The sequence below is a fragment of the Mastomys coucha genome, unplaced genomic scaffold, assembly GCF_008632895.1.
Source record: "Mastomys coucha isolate ucsf_1 unplaced genomic scaffold, UCSF_Mcou_1 pScaffold14, whole genome shotgun sequence".
In the NCBI taxonomy this organism is placed as follows: Eukaryota; Metazoa; Chordata; class Mammalia; order Rodentia; family Muridae; genus Mastomys; species Mastomys coucha.
Window position 1 is genome coordinate 12,950,670 of NW_022196896.1, and position 16,247 is coordinate 12,966,916.

General features: G+C 40.4%; 1 protein-coding gene and 1 long non-coding RNA gene across 4 annotated transcripts in view; one reads left to right on the forward strand and one right to left on the reverse strand.

The window, feature by feature from the left end:
• The window catches only part of Klhl32 (kelch like family member 32), a 231,450-nt gene that overhangs the window by 37,364 nt on the left and 177,839 nt on the right, over positions 1-16,247 (forward strand). For all 3 annotated transcript variants that reach the window (XR_004117737.1, XM_031366486.1, XM_031366485.1), the window contains one exon: positions 9,858-9,942. Coding sequence is in view for 2 of the 3 variants with exons in the window: in XM_031366486.1 (XP_031222346.1) it covers positions 9,920-9,942 (23 nt within the window). In the remaining variant the exon portion in view is untranslated. The remainder of the gene's footprint in view (positions 1-9,857; positions 9,943-16,247) is intronic.
• The window catches only part of LOC116088014, a 9,577-nt gene continuing 3,739 nt past the window's right edge, over positions 10,410-16,247 (reverse strand). Inside the window, exon 2 of the long non-coding RNA XR_004117738.1 lies at positions 10,410-10,919. This is a non-coding gene — a long non-coding RNA (uncharacterized LOC116088014). The remainder of the gene's footprint in view (positions 10,920-16,247) is intronic.

Below are 16,247 nucleotides of genomic sequence, written 5' to 3' on the forward strand. Positions count from 1 at the left end.
CAGAATAGAGAACAGATAGGTGTGGATCTGGGCCATGTAAACAACATGGGAAGCAAAAGGGAAGCAATGGGGTATGACTGGAACAGCCTGGAACAGCTGTCAAAACTGTGACTGGCCACAATGAGTGGTCACTGCACGTAAGCCCTGACTGGCAGGGGCAGGCTTCTGAGTAAAAGGAGGCTGAAGTAGTATAAGAGATTCTTCCCCCAGCCTGGAATATAAAGACTGGTGATTGCGCTGTTGAGTGTGGTATGGGTGCTATTGGAACACGTAGGAAAAAGCAGAGAAGTGACATTGGAGATCTATGCAGGATGGTTACCAGATATCAAGTTACAAGAGGAGGACTAGAAAGTTCTGAGTGGTGAAGGGAGCAGTTAACAGTGAAGTTACTGTCCTATTGCTGTGAAGAGAAACCATGGCCAACTCTTAGAAGGAAAGCATTTAACTCAGGACTTGCTTACAGTTTCAGAGGTTAGTCCATTATCGTCATGGCAGGAAGCAGGGCAGCAAGCATGATGTTGTAGAAGTAGCTGAGAGCTCTACATGCAGGAAGGCAATGATGCAGGTGGAGAGAGAGAGAGAGAAGAGAGGGAGAGGAAGAGAACGAGAAAGAGATGGATTGATTGATTGATTTGGGAGGAGGTATGCATGGGCTTTTGAAACATTAAAGTCCACTCACAGTGACAAATTTCTTCTAGAAAGGCCACACTCATTCCAAATACTTGTAATCCTTTCAAACAGTTCTACTCCCCAATGGCTAAGCATTCAAACAGATAGCCTGGGGAGGCCATTCTTATGCAAACATTGTATTCTACTTCCAGGCCCACATAGACTTGGAATCATATCCAAATGAAAAGAACTTCAGTCCAACTTAAAGTCCCCCAAATCCATCATCTTCTAAACACTGTTTACAAGTCCAACGTTCAAAGTCTCTTCTCACACTCATGGCATTCTTAACTGTAACCTCCATGGAATCAAAAGCACAAAGCAAATCACATCCAACATCCGTGGCATGGAATGTTTTCATTTCAAAATGGAGAAAAAGGAACGTAGTGAGTAAATATTGGACCAAAGCAAGACCAAAAGCCAGCACTGCTGTCAAACTCCAAATTTCTACATCTCTATGTCTGATGTAAAATTTTTCTTCAGATCTCCCACTCCTTCTAGGTCTGTTGAGTGCAGCAGACTTCTCTCCTGGGCTTGTTCCACAGCCTATTAGTGGCTCTAGGCTCTACTTGGCAGGTGTCCCATAGCTCTCGCATTTCTAACATCCTGAGGTCTCTAACACAATCAGCATTTTACTTCAGCTTCATACAGTGGCCCCTCTGAGCAGGGATACTCCTGACTTCAGCTGCTCTCATTAGCTGAAGAAGGGAATTTCACAACCTCTTGTATCCTTGACCCTAAAGCCAGAGCCATGTGGATGAGGCTGCCAAGTTCTACTTGAGGGGGCTGGAATTTACCCCTCCCCAGTTATGTTTGCATTAGCCTTCTGTTGTTGATGGTGTTTTTCTGCTTAGACTTTTCTTTAATTCCTTTCACAAGTTGAAACCTTAGCTGAGGGGGTTCTTAGCCTGAGGTTACCATTTCCTTTATTCCGTTTAAGCACCTGGCTTTTCTTTAAGACTTTTATCGCCTTGAGCACAGGACTAGGCTCCAACATTACTTTTCCTGGTGCTCTCTCGCTCCTTATACATTTTGTATTTCTCCTTGCCCCAATTGCTTCTTTTTATTTTAGTTCTGCTTAAGAGTGACCGCTAATAACCACATGATACAGTCAATACTAGGCTGTCTTGAAATTTCCTTTACCAGTGATATTAGTTCAAAAACTCTTTAGCCTCAGGCATATCTTTAGGTTAAGGGCAAAAGGCAGTCATATTGTTTCCAAAAATATCACAAGAATGATCTCTAGGCTTAATACTAATATTAAGTATTAAGCCTCTGAAACTTAGAGTTGAGCTCAGTAATGTCTTCCATGTTCCTCCAAGAATAGCTCATTAAGCCCTGTGTGAAGCATCTAACTGCTTTTCTAGTCCAAAGTTCCAAAGTCTTTTTCATATTCCTCCAACAAACAGCATGACCAGGACTGTCACAGCAATACCCCTCTTCTTGAACCAACTTCTATCTTAGTCCCTGTTCTATCACTGTGAAGAGATACCATGACCAAGGCAACACTTATAAAAGGAACCATTTAATTGAAGTGTAGCTTACAACTTTAGAGGTTTAACCTATTCTTATCCCAGCAGGAGCATGACTACAGGCATGGCAATGGGTCAGTAGCTGAGAGCCACTTCTTGATCCATGCTCAGGGAGGAAAAAGAGAGGAAAACTGGATTTGGAATGGGCTTTCGAAACCTCAAACCCCAACCCTAAATAACAGACTTCTTCCTACTGCACCACACTTCAATCCTTCTCTTAAACAGTTCCTCTCTATGGTGACTCAGCATTCAACTTTATGAGCCAATGAGTTCATTCTCATTCAAATCACCACAGGGGCCAAAGTTCCAACGTCTGTTGTAAGGACACCATATCTCTCTGTGGGCTATGAAGGGATGGTATGCCCAAGCCTACTTCTTGGCTGTGGATTTTGCACTTTGTGTGGGTCTCTCTTTTCATTTTCTTCCCTCTATGTGTACATCTCCAGACCAATTCACCCCTTTTATAAAGACACTACTCAGAGTAAATTGTGGCCTGTTCTAGTTTCATTCATGTTGCTGTGATCAAATAACTCTAACTAGAGGCAACTTAGGGAAGGAAAGAGTTTATTCAGCTTACAATTCCTGATCACAATCCATCAGGGAAGTCAAGGCAGGAACTCAAGGCAGACCTACATGCTGTTCTACACAGCAGAGCTTCTGATTAAGAAACTCACTCCACAGCCAAGTAATTAAGCAGGAATTGTGCATGGAGGGTGCTGTCAGATGGCTGACTCACTGGTAGGCTTGCTTATGCTACCCTTCTCATATAGACTAGAACCAACTGTCCAGGAATGGTGTTTCCTACAGTAGGGTGGGCCTTCTTACATCAACTAACACTAAAGAAATTCACCCCCACACATATAACTTATATCCACAGGTCAACATGATCTAAGTAATTCCTCAATTGAGGCTCTTTTCTCAGGTGATTCTAGACTGTGGCAAGTTACCTTATGAAACTAATCAACTCAGGGCCCATCCTGATAACCTTGTGCGTTAGTCAGGGTTCTTCAGAGTAATAGATCCTATGGAGTAATTCTGTCTGCATAAATATATTGAGAGGGAATTTATTAGAATGATTTACAGGCTGTGGTCCACTTAATTCAACAATGACTGCCTATGAAAGGAAGGTTCAAGAATCCAATAGTTGTTCAATCCACAAGGCTGGATGTCTGAGCTTGTCTTAAGCAAATGCTGGAATCCCAAAGAAGATTAGACTTGCTCACAAGGGCAAGAACAAGCAAAGAGAGAGCTTCCTTCTTCCATATCCTTTATGTAGGCTGCCACAGAAGGTGTGGTCCAAATTAAAGGTAGATTTTCCCACCTCGAATAATCTGAAGTTAAAAGTTTACCTTCCCATCTCAAGTATCTGGATTAATAGTTGGTCTTCCCACTTTAAGTGATTTAATTGAAAAAAAAAAAAACCTCACAGGTGCTCCTAGTCATTTGAATTTTAGTTAATTCCAGATATAGTGAAGTCGACAAGAATAGCCATCTTACCTCATATACTTGATTATATCAGCAATGATTCCATTTCCATATAAAATTACATTCTGAGTTACTCAAGATTAGTACTTTAGAATCAGGACAGATGATAATTTCATCCATAAATATGCCCTAAATCATAACTATGTTTTCATCTCAAATCCAACTCCAAAAGAAGACTCATGGCGAAGAGCCCCATATAGCCTTCTATCCTCATGGCTAGCATGTCATATCTCCAGTTAGTAAATCTTTCTTTTTGTAGTTATTAAGAATGTAGGGACTGTTTCTTTGCAGTGCTCTTGTGAGCACTGGCTAACACAGGGTTTCATATGAATTCGTTTAGTTCAGATTTTGGCTTTAGGTTGTATAAAGAGTTAAAGTACGTCCCCCTCAAAGGTATGTTAAAGTCTCCACCCTTTACCCATGAATGTGACCATACTTAAAAAAAAAAAAAAAGGATGTTAAGTCATTGAATTTTTTACAAGTTCTAAATCCAATGTTCAGTATACTAATAGAAAAGAGGACACACGGTCACACGCTTGGCCTCTCCTAGAGTTGTTCTTAGAAACAGTAAAGGGAGATGACCTGGACTTCAGGTGAGGAGGCAGCTGAAGTGAGGAGTCTTTTCTTTGTCCTGACCCCTATTCTCCTCTCCTTGAGTCCTAAGAATGAGGCCAGTACACCGCTGTTGCTGTACACCCAAAACTGAGTGACTTTAAACAGGACAGTGGCTTTTCTTTCCTAGTACTGTGTAGTACAAGATGGAAATCATGGTCTTGGCGAGGCTACACCCTCTCCAGTTACATTGCTGCTTGTTTGTACTTGCAACCAGTAAACCTCTGCTTTTGATTTTATAAAGACTCTGGGCCTGTGGATGCATTATTCTAATCTCTATATGTCTTCACGTGACCTACTTTATTAAGTGCTTATGATATGTTATTATTATTATTGTTGTTATCATTGTTATTGTTATTATTATTATTATTATTATTATTATTATTATTATTATGTGGAAGTACATGGTAGCATATATCTTCAATTCCAGGAATTAGGAGGCATAGGCAGGTGGATCTGTGTTTGTTTAATATAGTGACTTTTAGACTAACCAGGGCTACAGAATGAGAACAGGTCTCAGAAAAATTGTACACACACACACACACACACACACACTGTGAGCCCAGGTCTACCATACCAATCAATGAAGAAAAGGATCCACAGCCTTGCTCAGAGCCATGTCTGGTGGGGTAATTTTCTCAGATGAGGTTCCCTTCTTCCCAAATGAGTGTACCTTCCCATGTTGACGCAAAACTAGCTGGTACATCAGTTTTGAGGAAATCTTAGTATGTGGTATTTTATTATCTAGTACTCAGTTCATCTATGGAGCTGAGGGTGTGCTAGCATGTACATCGGTTTTCTTCTGTAAGAAAGCCAGGAGGAGCAAGCAAGTAAGAAGTACTCCTCCAACTTGGCAGTGTTCATGCATACTTAGGTTCCTTTTATTTTGCTATTGGACAGATGTTTAGAACCTGGATGGAAGGGTGGAGAATGTGTTTACCTTTGAAGACCTGGACATAAATTTGTTTCAAATAAACATTTCCTAATTACTCTCTTAAGAAACTGTGTTGCTTCTTCCGTGCTTTGATGAGCACCACCTTCCAGAGAATGACTATTTAATGTCTTCTAGGGAGGACCTCATGCACCTCAACAACTTCTTGTGTTTTTATAATCTAAAACACAGAAGTTTTGCAAGATGTACTTAATTTCTGTAGCTTAAAATTTTAATCTATACAGCATCTGAGAGAGTGAGTTGATATGATGAAAATTTCACAAAATAATAGGCTCTTCTGAAGTCATGTTCTTTAAAATGGCAGCCTTTATCTTATTCCTTGTCTGTGTGTTTTCTACTCTATTGTTTTGTCACATCGATAATAGCTGTGTTCATATCACCTAATGTGTTAACTAACTTATTTTTGTTGCCTTTCTTACACCAGGATCTAGATTATAAATTCACAGGAGCAGTTTATTTCATATATTTAGCATTTACAATAGTGCCCATCTGAATATAGTAACTGAATGCATTTGTGTTTATATGAACACAGATTTATGTATATATATATATATATCACATATTTGTTAATGAGAGATTTTAAATCTAATATAATAATAGTAAAATTATATTTGTAATGAGAATTCTATTAAAATAATTTGAGAATAATATTAGATCAAATACAAAAAAATCATCTCAGAATGACTGGAATAGTTATATCCATAATTTCTCATAACAAGATATTTTGGAAAATAAATGGATACAACCTATACTAAGGAAGCAGGTTTTATCCATGTAGCAAACTTTTGGCTTTCTTAAGTGGAAGGGCATTCATGGATCAAATGTTGATTACTGTATCATTTGTGGTAGTTTGAATGAACATAGCTCCCATAGACTCCTTAATTTAGGTGCATAGAAAGAATCATGCCTTAGTCACTGTTCTATTCCTGTGAAAAGACACCATGACACTTATGGAAAAAAACCATTTAACCATTTATTTGGGAGCTTGCTTCCAGTTTCAGAGGTTTAGCCCATTATCATCGGGGTAGGGTGCATGTAGGCAGGCACGAGAGCAGTAGCTTAGATCTATAGGTATCTTGATCTGTAGGGAGGGAGGGAGGGAGGGAGGGAGGGAGGGAGGGAGGGAGGGAGGGAGGGAGGGAGAGAGAGACAGAGACAGAGACAGAGACAGAGAGACAGACAGAGAGACAGAGAGAGAGACAGAGAGAGACAGAGAGAGACAGAGAGAGAGAGAGGACAAAGACACAGAGACAGAGACAGACAGAGATAGAGAGACAGAGACAGAAAGAGGCAGAGACAGTCAGAGAGAGAGACAAGAGAGAGAGAGAGAGTCAGAAAGAGAGAGAGAGCACCTTGGCTTGGCCTGAGCTTTTGAGCTCTCAGAGTCCATCCCCAGTGACATATTTCCTCCAACATGGCCACACCTCTTCACCCTTTAAAATAGTGCCACTCCCTGGTGACTAAATATTCAAATATATGATCCTATGGGGGGACCATTCTTAATCACACCACCACAAATGTCCATTTCTCTACTGGATATTTCTATAATGGACATATAAAACTTCATTTCTATAAATACTTCTGTTTTTCTTCCAAAATATCTGGCATGTACCCACTCCTCAAAATAGCTGTAACAATCCAGAACCACAAACAATTGTTACAATGTGTCTTAGTTTGGGTTTCTATTGCTGTGAAGAGACACCACGACCAAGGCAACTCTTATCAAGGACATTGAATTGGGTTTGGCTTTACTGGTTCTGAGGTTCAGTCCATTATCATCAAGGTGGGAAGCATAGCAGCATCCCTGCAGGCATGGTGCAGGAGAAGGAGCAGAGAGTTCTACATGTAGTTCTGAAGGCAGACAGGGAAGGCTGACTTCCAGGAAGCTAGAAGGAGGGTCTCAAAGCCCACTCCAACAGCTACACACTTCCACCAACAATGCCACATCTGCTAATAGTGCAACTCCCTGGGCCAAGCACATTCAAACCACCACACCATGTGAAGAGGAATAGATCATTTTTTTATTTCCTCAGAGATAAGCATGATTGTGTTAGTTATAAATGTCTAGTTAATTTCCTGACAATGTAGTTCCCCTCTTGTCACAAAATGAAATCATACTGTGTATTTTTTATAGTTTCTTTGACTTTATAGTTCATAATTTATACTTTTAGAACAATGCTGGTATTAATATATAAATATAAGACACAGACACTCGCATTTTGAAACATTCAGATCACAGAGACTATAAAAACAAAAGCAGCATCAATGTATATGTAGCATAAATAATCAGAAATAAGCCTCATTTACCTTCACAGAGATCTGCCTGCCTATGCTCCTAAGTGCTAGGATTTTAGGATGTCACCATGACCAGCATAATAATAACAATAATAATAATAATAATAATAATAATAATAATAATAATAATAATAATAATCTAGAACATTCTTAATGTTCTTTGGGAGTATTGATTTATGTGTCTCTAATACTTAAGCTGTGTACATATTCGAGTTAGAATAGTGTCACCACTGGTCTCTTGGCTCATGGAACAAAATATTATCTTTACTGTGTTTTCTATACAACACTATAGCTATTATGAGAAACTTTCCTGACTCCTAAGAATAGCTATTCCCTAGGGAGATATACAATCTATACTTAGGAAGCAGGTTCTATCCATATAGCAACGTTTTGGTTTTTTTAAAGTGGGAGGATACTCATGGATGGAGTATTGATTACTATATCACTTATGGTAGTTTGCATGAACATAGCCCCCATGTACTCATATATTTGTATGATTATTCCCCAACTGGTAAACTGTTTGGGAAAGTTCATGAGGTATGGCCTTGTTGGAGGAGGTGTGTCACTGGGAGTGGGCTTTTAGGCTCAGTCCTGCCTCCATAAATAGTAAGAAAACTTTTCTATGGTGATGCATTCGTCATTCCTTTTGACTTACCTTTAAATGCTATTTTAATTCATTGAATTAAACTGTGTAGCATCCTTAGATAATTTTGGAGAAAAATTAATTTACTTTGTTGACCTACAAACAATGAGTATCGCTCATTGGGAATTGAGTTCACTTTATGATTTTTCCATCACTTTACTGTTTGAAATGTAACAGATTAGATATAATCCCTTAATGGTGAATTGTTCTAACCTTTAAAATACTTTTCTCAATTTGCTGGATTATTAGATATATTTTCAAAACCTAGGATTTTCAAAAAGAGTAGGGCTTTTTTTTTTTTAACCTACCTGTAATAAATACCCTTTCTCATTTCAAAGCTCAAGTGTTTGCCTCTGTGTTTGATATCATACGTTAGAGCTTATAAAGTACACTGTGAGGGGAACTGTGGCAATAATGGGTTGCTAAGCAAGTATCTCAGCTAATTAAACAATGTGCCTCAAATCATCCTGACCATCTGTGTGGCTCACTCATGATGGAGCAGATGAGATTGATGCTCACTTTAGGTTTTGTCAGAACTTACACTAGAAATAAATGAAAGCATATCCTATTTATAATAATTAAGAAGGAGAGGACTACTTGGTGAAGTTGTATGGACTGAATGTTTTTAACAACCCAATATTCAGTAATAATTGAATATCTAAACAAATGATAATTTAATTAAGTATTTCAAAACCATACCAATTGTAGGGTTTTTATAATGTAATAAATGCTATATTTTATCAGATTACAAATATTTTATTATACAAACCAGAAGCACAGTATTATACATCCCTTTGGTAAATAAGCATTTTTACCCTATTACGGTTGCCTTTCAAAATAAAATTGAGACAGAAGGAGGCCTATTCAGCTTATCCAAATTATAATTAATTTTGGCACTTGGGTGTATTACAAAATGCGAGCCAGACTCTCTAAGGAGAGTTGTAAAATGCAGTCATGGACCAGGTCCCAGACTGTTCAAATAATTTATTTTTCTGTTTAGAGTTAAACACTCATTAAAAGCGAAGGCAAGGGTGGTAGCACGAATGGATAGGATGTGTGTGCAGGCAAGGAGCTTCAACGAATGAATAGGATGTGTGTACAGGCAGGGAGCTTCAGGTCTGACGAGCACACCTACTCTCATATGCTAACCCTGGAGCTGCTGTGAGAATCCAGTTGGCATTTCCCAGTTTCCTCCTCTCTGTTTGCTGCTTCATCAGTGAGTTCTCAGAAACCCTCTCCTTGAGTAGAGAAGCATGTTTCTGTATGTTCTTACCCAGTAGGTACTCGGTTTAAACTGATTCCACTAATCTTACTTGGAAGGAAACTTAAATTTCCATGGATAGTATCTGTGGTTCCGATCACTGTAGGTGTACTTTATAAGACCTTAGTTGTTTCCTATGGCTATTTGATGTTTTTCATCTTCATTTTAGTCAGCTATTATCAAGTCTCTAACACATTTACTTTCTATACTCAACTCTCTAAAAAGGTCAAAACCCTGAAAGTTTAAGAACGTCAAGAGCATATCTAGGAAGGTGGTGAGTAGATGTTAAATGTCAGCGTTCAATTCCTACAATCCTCTCCTTAGTGTTCTGTGGCATTGGTGTCATGAGCTTCTAGAATGTTTCTTGCATTTTTCTCACTTTTCCTTCCTTTCTTATACTCTTTCATGCAGCTGGAATGCTTGTGGATTCTTCTGAAACCTTCTAAGCCTGACTCTGAGGACCCAGCTGGACGATGCCGTCTGAACACTGCCTCAGGTACTCACTGAAGGAGAGGCCCTTTTTAGTATAGTTGGGTGAACCTAGGAACACTGCAGTGTTGAGCACAGAGCATAGAGCACTGAGCATAGAGCAGTGAACACAACACAGAGCACTGAGCACTGGGCATAGGGCACTGGACACTGAACACTGAGCACTGAACAAAGAGCACTGAACACTGAACACAGAGCACTGAGCATAGAGCACTGAATACAGAGCACTGAGCACAGAGCACTGAACACTGAGCACTCAGCACAGAGTACTCAGCAGAGTGCTGAGCACAGAGCACTGAGAAGTGAGCACTGAGCACTGAGCACAAGGCTCAAACTGAGCACCATTTGATTGAATAAACAAAACAATCATAATTTTGGTGATTTGGGTATTAGGAAGAAGGATGAACCTCTAAGATCTCCTGATCAAACCTAGAAAAGCCTCATGAGCCTTTGCCTGATACTGCTTTTTGTCCTTTTCTTATTTGAAATGATAACCCTTTGAGCAAAAGGCAAATCACTATAAAGGTACATGGTAAAAATTTGTAGAAAACTATGCTGTCTCTGAATATTGACCCTTTAATGCCATCAGTGGAAGATTCAGAAGTTCCTGATAATGTTTTTTGAATACTTATTTATTTAATAAGTATTTGCTGAGACAAACATTCATCTTGACCTAAAGTACCAGCTATGAATAATAGAAAATTTGATTTATTCCTTCATAAACTGGGTATTCTATCAGAGAAACAACAATACCACCAGCAAGGCAAATACCATTGTGAAAACCATTCTGATGGAAAAGTGCAGTGCGAACACAGGAAAAGAGAATGCCTGAGATCCCAAGGATGAGTCGAGCTGGCAAATTCATCGAGGCAGGAGGGAGCTTCCCAGTCTAAACTCTGAGAGGCAGCCAGAAAGAAAGTACGTGGCAGTCATTGTGCCTGGAGGAAAATCACCATCAGTTTCTGAGGAAGTGTCCAAAGGTCTCTAGAAGAGATAAGAAGAGAGGTAATAAAACTGAGGAATAAGATATTTCTGTTAAATAAAGCTGTCTGAAGCTAATAGAGATGATTAATGCTAAAATAAGTTTAGAGTCGTGGCATCGCCAGAGCAAGTGTGGCACCTCTGCAAGCCTCTCATGGGCTTGCTGCAGTCAGTAATTCTCAGAGGAGAATTAGGGAATGGTGTTCAAGGACCAGCAGTAGTTCTTATCATGATGGATCAGTTGATTTTAGCTTCATATTGTGCTAAACATCTTACAGTGTTTAAGACTGGTCCTCAGAGCAAGAAACAGCCTATCTCAGAATGCAGTTAGTACCAAGGCTGAGAAACCCTGTGCTAGATCTGTTGCCCTGCCAATATGTCCACATGGACTATGTGGTATTTGTATGGTACTGTCTTAGTCAGGGTTTCTATTCCTGCACAAACATCATGACCATGAAGCAAGTTGGAGAGGAAAGGGTTTATTTGGCTTACTTCCACATTGCTGTTTATCACAAAGGAAGTCAGGACTGGAACTCAAGCAGGTCAGGAAGCAGGAGCTGATGCAGAGGCCATGGAGAGATGTTCCTTACTGGCTTGCTTCCCTGGCTTGCTCAGCTTGCTCTCTTATAGAACCCAAGACCTCCAGCCCAGGGATGGCACCACCCACAAGGGTCCCTACCCCCTTGATCACTAATTGAGAAAATGCCCCACAGCTGGATCTCATGAAGGCACTTCCCCAACTGAAGCTCCCTTCACTGTGATAACAACAGCCTGTGTCAAGTTGACACACACAACCAGCCAGTACAGGTACCATGTCAGACAATTTGTTCCTTGATACCAGAATGCGTGTGTTCTCCAAGTGATTTCTTACCCTAAGCCTGCAGTTTATGGTAATCAGTTCCCATCCTTCTGCGGTATGTAGTCACATCCTTCCCTGCTCCCGCCCAGTCCTGGCTCCCCTCTCTTCTGCCTTGCATTATGTCTTTTGGAACAGTTGTAACAGGACCATGAGTGCTGTTGTGTATTCCTCCTCGGCACAGACCTTTTATGGAAGAGCTGCCAAAATTTGAGGCCCTTGCATCCTCAGCCTGCTTTTCTCCAGCAAACTTTCTCTTCCAGCCAGCCACATTCGACCGCAGCCACAGCACGGACTTTGTTATCTCCATTTGTCACTTCATGTCTGAGATTTCTCCTGCTGTGGCTTCATTTCCTAGCTGGCAGGTTGACCTTTTTCACCAGGGCTGTTATTTGCCTTCATGGCTGTATCTCCATAGATGCTATTGGGTTCTTTTTATGCTGACCAGCTGTTGCTGCTGGCCGTGGGGCCCGGCCTTAGGGGTGGTTTGTATCCCCCAGTGAGATTCTGTTGGAGAAAGCTAAATTTTCAGTTATGGGCAGTTATCAGTTTGAGATGGGGTCTGGATTAGGGGTGAGGACTTTTGTCCACCTCTCTTCTTACCACTGGGACCTCACCTGGCACAGATGTGTGCAGACTCTGTGCATGTTGCCGTGGTCTCCGCGAGCTCATATGTTCGTTGGTCCTGCTGGATTAGGTATCTAGAAAGCCTTAGTTCCTTGGTAGCCATCCCTTCCTGTTCTCTGGCTCTTACAAGCTTCCTGTCTCCTCTCCTGTGGGCTTCCCTGAGTTCTGAGAGGAGGGATTTAATGGAGACAGACTATTTAGGACTGAGTGGTCTCTCGCTCTACGCACATTGTCTGGCTGTAGGTCTGTATTAGTTCCCATCTGCTGCAGGAGGAGGTTTCTCTGACGATGATTAAGGAAGGCAGCCATCTGTGAGTTAGCAGAAGGTTGTTAGGAGTCATTTTATCGCCATGTTCCCTTCTTTAACTGGTTTAAATTCTGAAACTCTTGTTCAACCCTTAATTTTTTTTTCCATTCCAGTTGTTCTTGTGGCATTTGCCTGTGAAAAGTTCTCATTCGGATCAACTGAATAATCTATGCTGTCTAGTGAAGACCAATTCATAAAAGTTTTTACATAAGACAAGCCCCCAACAGCCCAGAGTCCCACACCTGTCTCTGGTGGTCCTATTTCCTGCCCCTTCAGAAGCAAAACAAGCCACGACTGGCTTCTGCGCTTTCAGTGGCTTTTTCCATGTGAACAGTTTTTACTGTGTTCTTGGGACAGCTGGGCTCTGTCGGTTTCTCTCCGTGTCTCTCCTTAGCTAAGACTGTGTTCTGAGCTTCAGCCCTATGAATCCAGCTGTGCTTTTGACAGCTGCTCTTGGAAAGAAGTCTCTAAGACAACTCAGACTTAACATATCCCAAGGTGAGTTCATGATGGTCTTCTTTTCCAGGTGCCAAGTACTGTGACGTCAAGTTTTATAAGTCCGGAAATATGAGCATCTTCATGAGAACCCCCTTCCCACCCACATCTATATCTAACCTGTCACCAGGGCTCCTAACTTTTCCCCCATGAATAACTTTCAAATCTGCTCACCTCTCTGGAGTGTTCTCTTGACGTTTCAGGGCAGGGCTCTGATAGGCCTTAGCTATTGCCTTGGTCTCAGCTGCCTCCAATCTGGCCCAGTCTTCCTAAGTGTTCTTGGTACTGCAGTCCAATGGACTTTTTTTGAGACTTGCCATGCCTCTTGGTTGTCCTGGCCCACACATCCTGTGTGAGTTGTCATCACCTCAGCTGGGATACGTCTCTTACCCTCAGTTTCAGCCGCTGATTTCTGTCGTGTCTGTCTGTCTGTGCTCCCTGCTGACACAAGCCAAAGCTCGCTGTTCTCTTTTCCTATGTACATCTTCTCTTCTCTTGTATCGGGGTGGTAACTCATCCATCTGTACCTTAGCTGTTTCTCCCTTGGGAACCTGAGAGTACTTAGGGTGCCATTGTCCTTGTACACTGAATGTTCTGTGATGACCGTCACCACACTTTGTTTATTTATTTGGTATTTTATTTCCAGCATCTAGAAAGCTGTTCATGTATAATTAAGTTTCATTCTCCGTAGTCTTGATATTTCTTACTTGTGCAAAATGTCTTCGTCTAAGCTTATTATCATGGCTATTTTTATTTTTTAGCATCCACTTTATAAAGTTTATAAAATATTATATAAACAAAAATTAATTCCATTATTGGATCTTTTAAAAGCCTGCCCACATAAATAAGTAGCATTCTTTTACTATTAATGTATAAAAATATCTTTATCATGTTGAGTGGTGGGTAAACATTAAAAGTGAAACCTACAGAACTTTTACATTTGAAATGTAAAATGAAAGAGTATAGAGTTGTTTTTACAATTTACATCTTAAGGACTTTCTGAACTCAGTTAAGGGAATAAATGAAAATAAGACCCATTGGGATTTCTGGGATGGAAGAGTTAACTCTATGCACTCAAAGTAGCCATTTGCGCTCAAGCGGAGATTCAGAATGAGCAGGAGGACACTGTTAGAAGCGTGCTCTGCATTTGATTTCCTAGCTTTTGTGATTGGTGCCAGAATGAAAGTTACAGGCTCAAAGTCATGATTAGTCCTATTCCCTGGGACCTCCTGAATGAGTCTCCCCATTATTAGATGCTGGCATGTGACCAGTCTGGTGCTAACTCCCAGGCATTACTAAAGTCAATCAGCTGCTGGGGAGTCTGGGTTTCCTACTGTGATACCAGAGACGTGCGTAAGCAGGTCCTGTAAGATGCTGAAAGGCGCTCTCTGACAGTGGCAGCTTGCTTGGACTCACCTAATAGGGTGCCTGTGAGCTTGTGGACTCGGAAATGGAATCATAATAGGAAGCATGTATAGTTTTAAAGTAGATACATTTTAAAAAAAGGAACGAAGAAACAGCTCTGATTAATCTTTGTGATGTATTCCATATACTTACATGTCCCAAAATCATAGCCCAAACTTTGTCTTAAGTATAAAAGTATTAATGAGATACATTGAGTCCTTTTTTTCATATCATTTTTTGACAGCACACCTCAACTTATACTAGACTATTTAGAGCGTGCGTTCAGCAGCCCCATGTGGCTAGTGGCTCCTGTTTTAGCAATTCGGCTCTTGGGCCCCCACCGAAGATGGTACTGGTAGTGCATTGGGGAGCCCAGCTACCTTCTGTCCTAGCTGTGGATTTTGAGCCATCCCGTTTTTTCATGGAAGAATTAATTTCTCCAGTTTTAAGCATCTTCTCAAATCTGAATTTCCCCTGAGCCACACAGCGCCTACCTCATGCCTTTCCCCAGCGATGTGGAAAGTTTTTGATATAGTTTTTCCTGTTTGTTTGCTTTCCAGTAGTGAAAAGACACTGCTCTGACCTGGGAGGTGAGTGTGCTGGCTTGCTTGCCATTTCTTCTTAGAGCGAAGTCGGGTAGTGACAGGTGTCTATCTGCACCCACCTTAATTTCCACATGATACACTGTAGCCTTCGGTTCCTGTTGTCCCCAGTGTATGCTCATTAGCCAGGTGAAATGAGCCTCACCTCTGCTGGCTGTCCTGTGCACAGGTGTGACGTGTTGAGACTTGTTGATTAGTGTGCCTTTGTTTCTTGCCAAATGCTGGAGTACTTATTTCTGCTTTTTAAGAACTCATAACATATTGGTTCTAAAATATTTAGGCTCTTCTGCCAAGTGTTGTCTTAAATATCAGCTTATGGTGTTCTTTAAGGGTGACTCCTCCAAGCTGAGCTATTAAGTCTCAAGGCAAGGAGCATCTCTATTGTTCCAGAGCTCTTCGCCAAGTTGCAGTTCACAGTTGTTCTTTTCCTGCCAGGATTTACTCAGTTTCAACAGATATCTAAGTGTGAATACTAGTTCAGGCTGGAGAATGATGTGGATTGTGCACTAGATTTGGAAATAAGAAAAGATTTTAAAGGCAATTATTTTAATGTATTCTTGTTCTACTACAGGTGAAATTTCAAAATTCATTTATGAGGACATAAAAAAAGGAGAAAAATTAATTTCTAAATTTATAATACTAAAAATTCATTTTCTGTTGCAAAATGGTAGTCCTAGTACTTAAGAAAATAGTTTTGAAGCATGATTGCATACAATTATGTTTTCATATATTACTCAAAAGGGTTGATTTAGAGGTTACTTATATATGATATAAAAATAAACTCAGTAGGAGCTTTTGAAATTTTTGTCACTTTGGGCATAAGTTTTGGAGACTTTTCTTACAGATATATTTTTTTCTTTAAGCAGAAAAAAGAATTATATCATTGTGTTCTTAACATTAGATTTTTGTTTCTTTTTTGGGGGGAGGGGGTTTCATTGTAATAAAGCTATATTTCAATGACCCTTACATCATCAAAGGATTTTACCTCCATCGTAGCTAAGCTGAGAGTTGATAGTTCTGCTGCACTAAGAAATGAATTG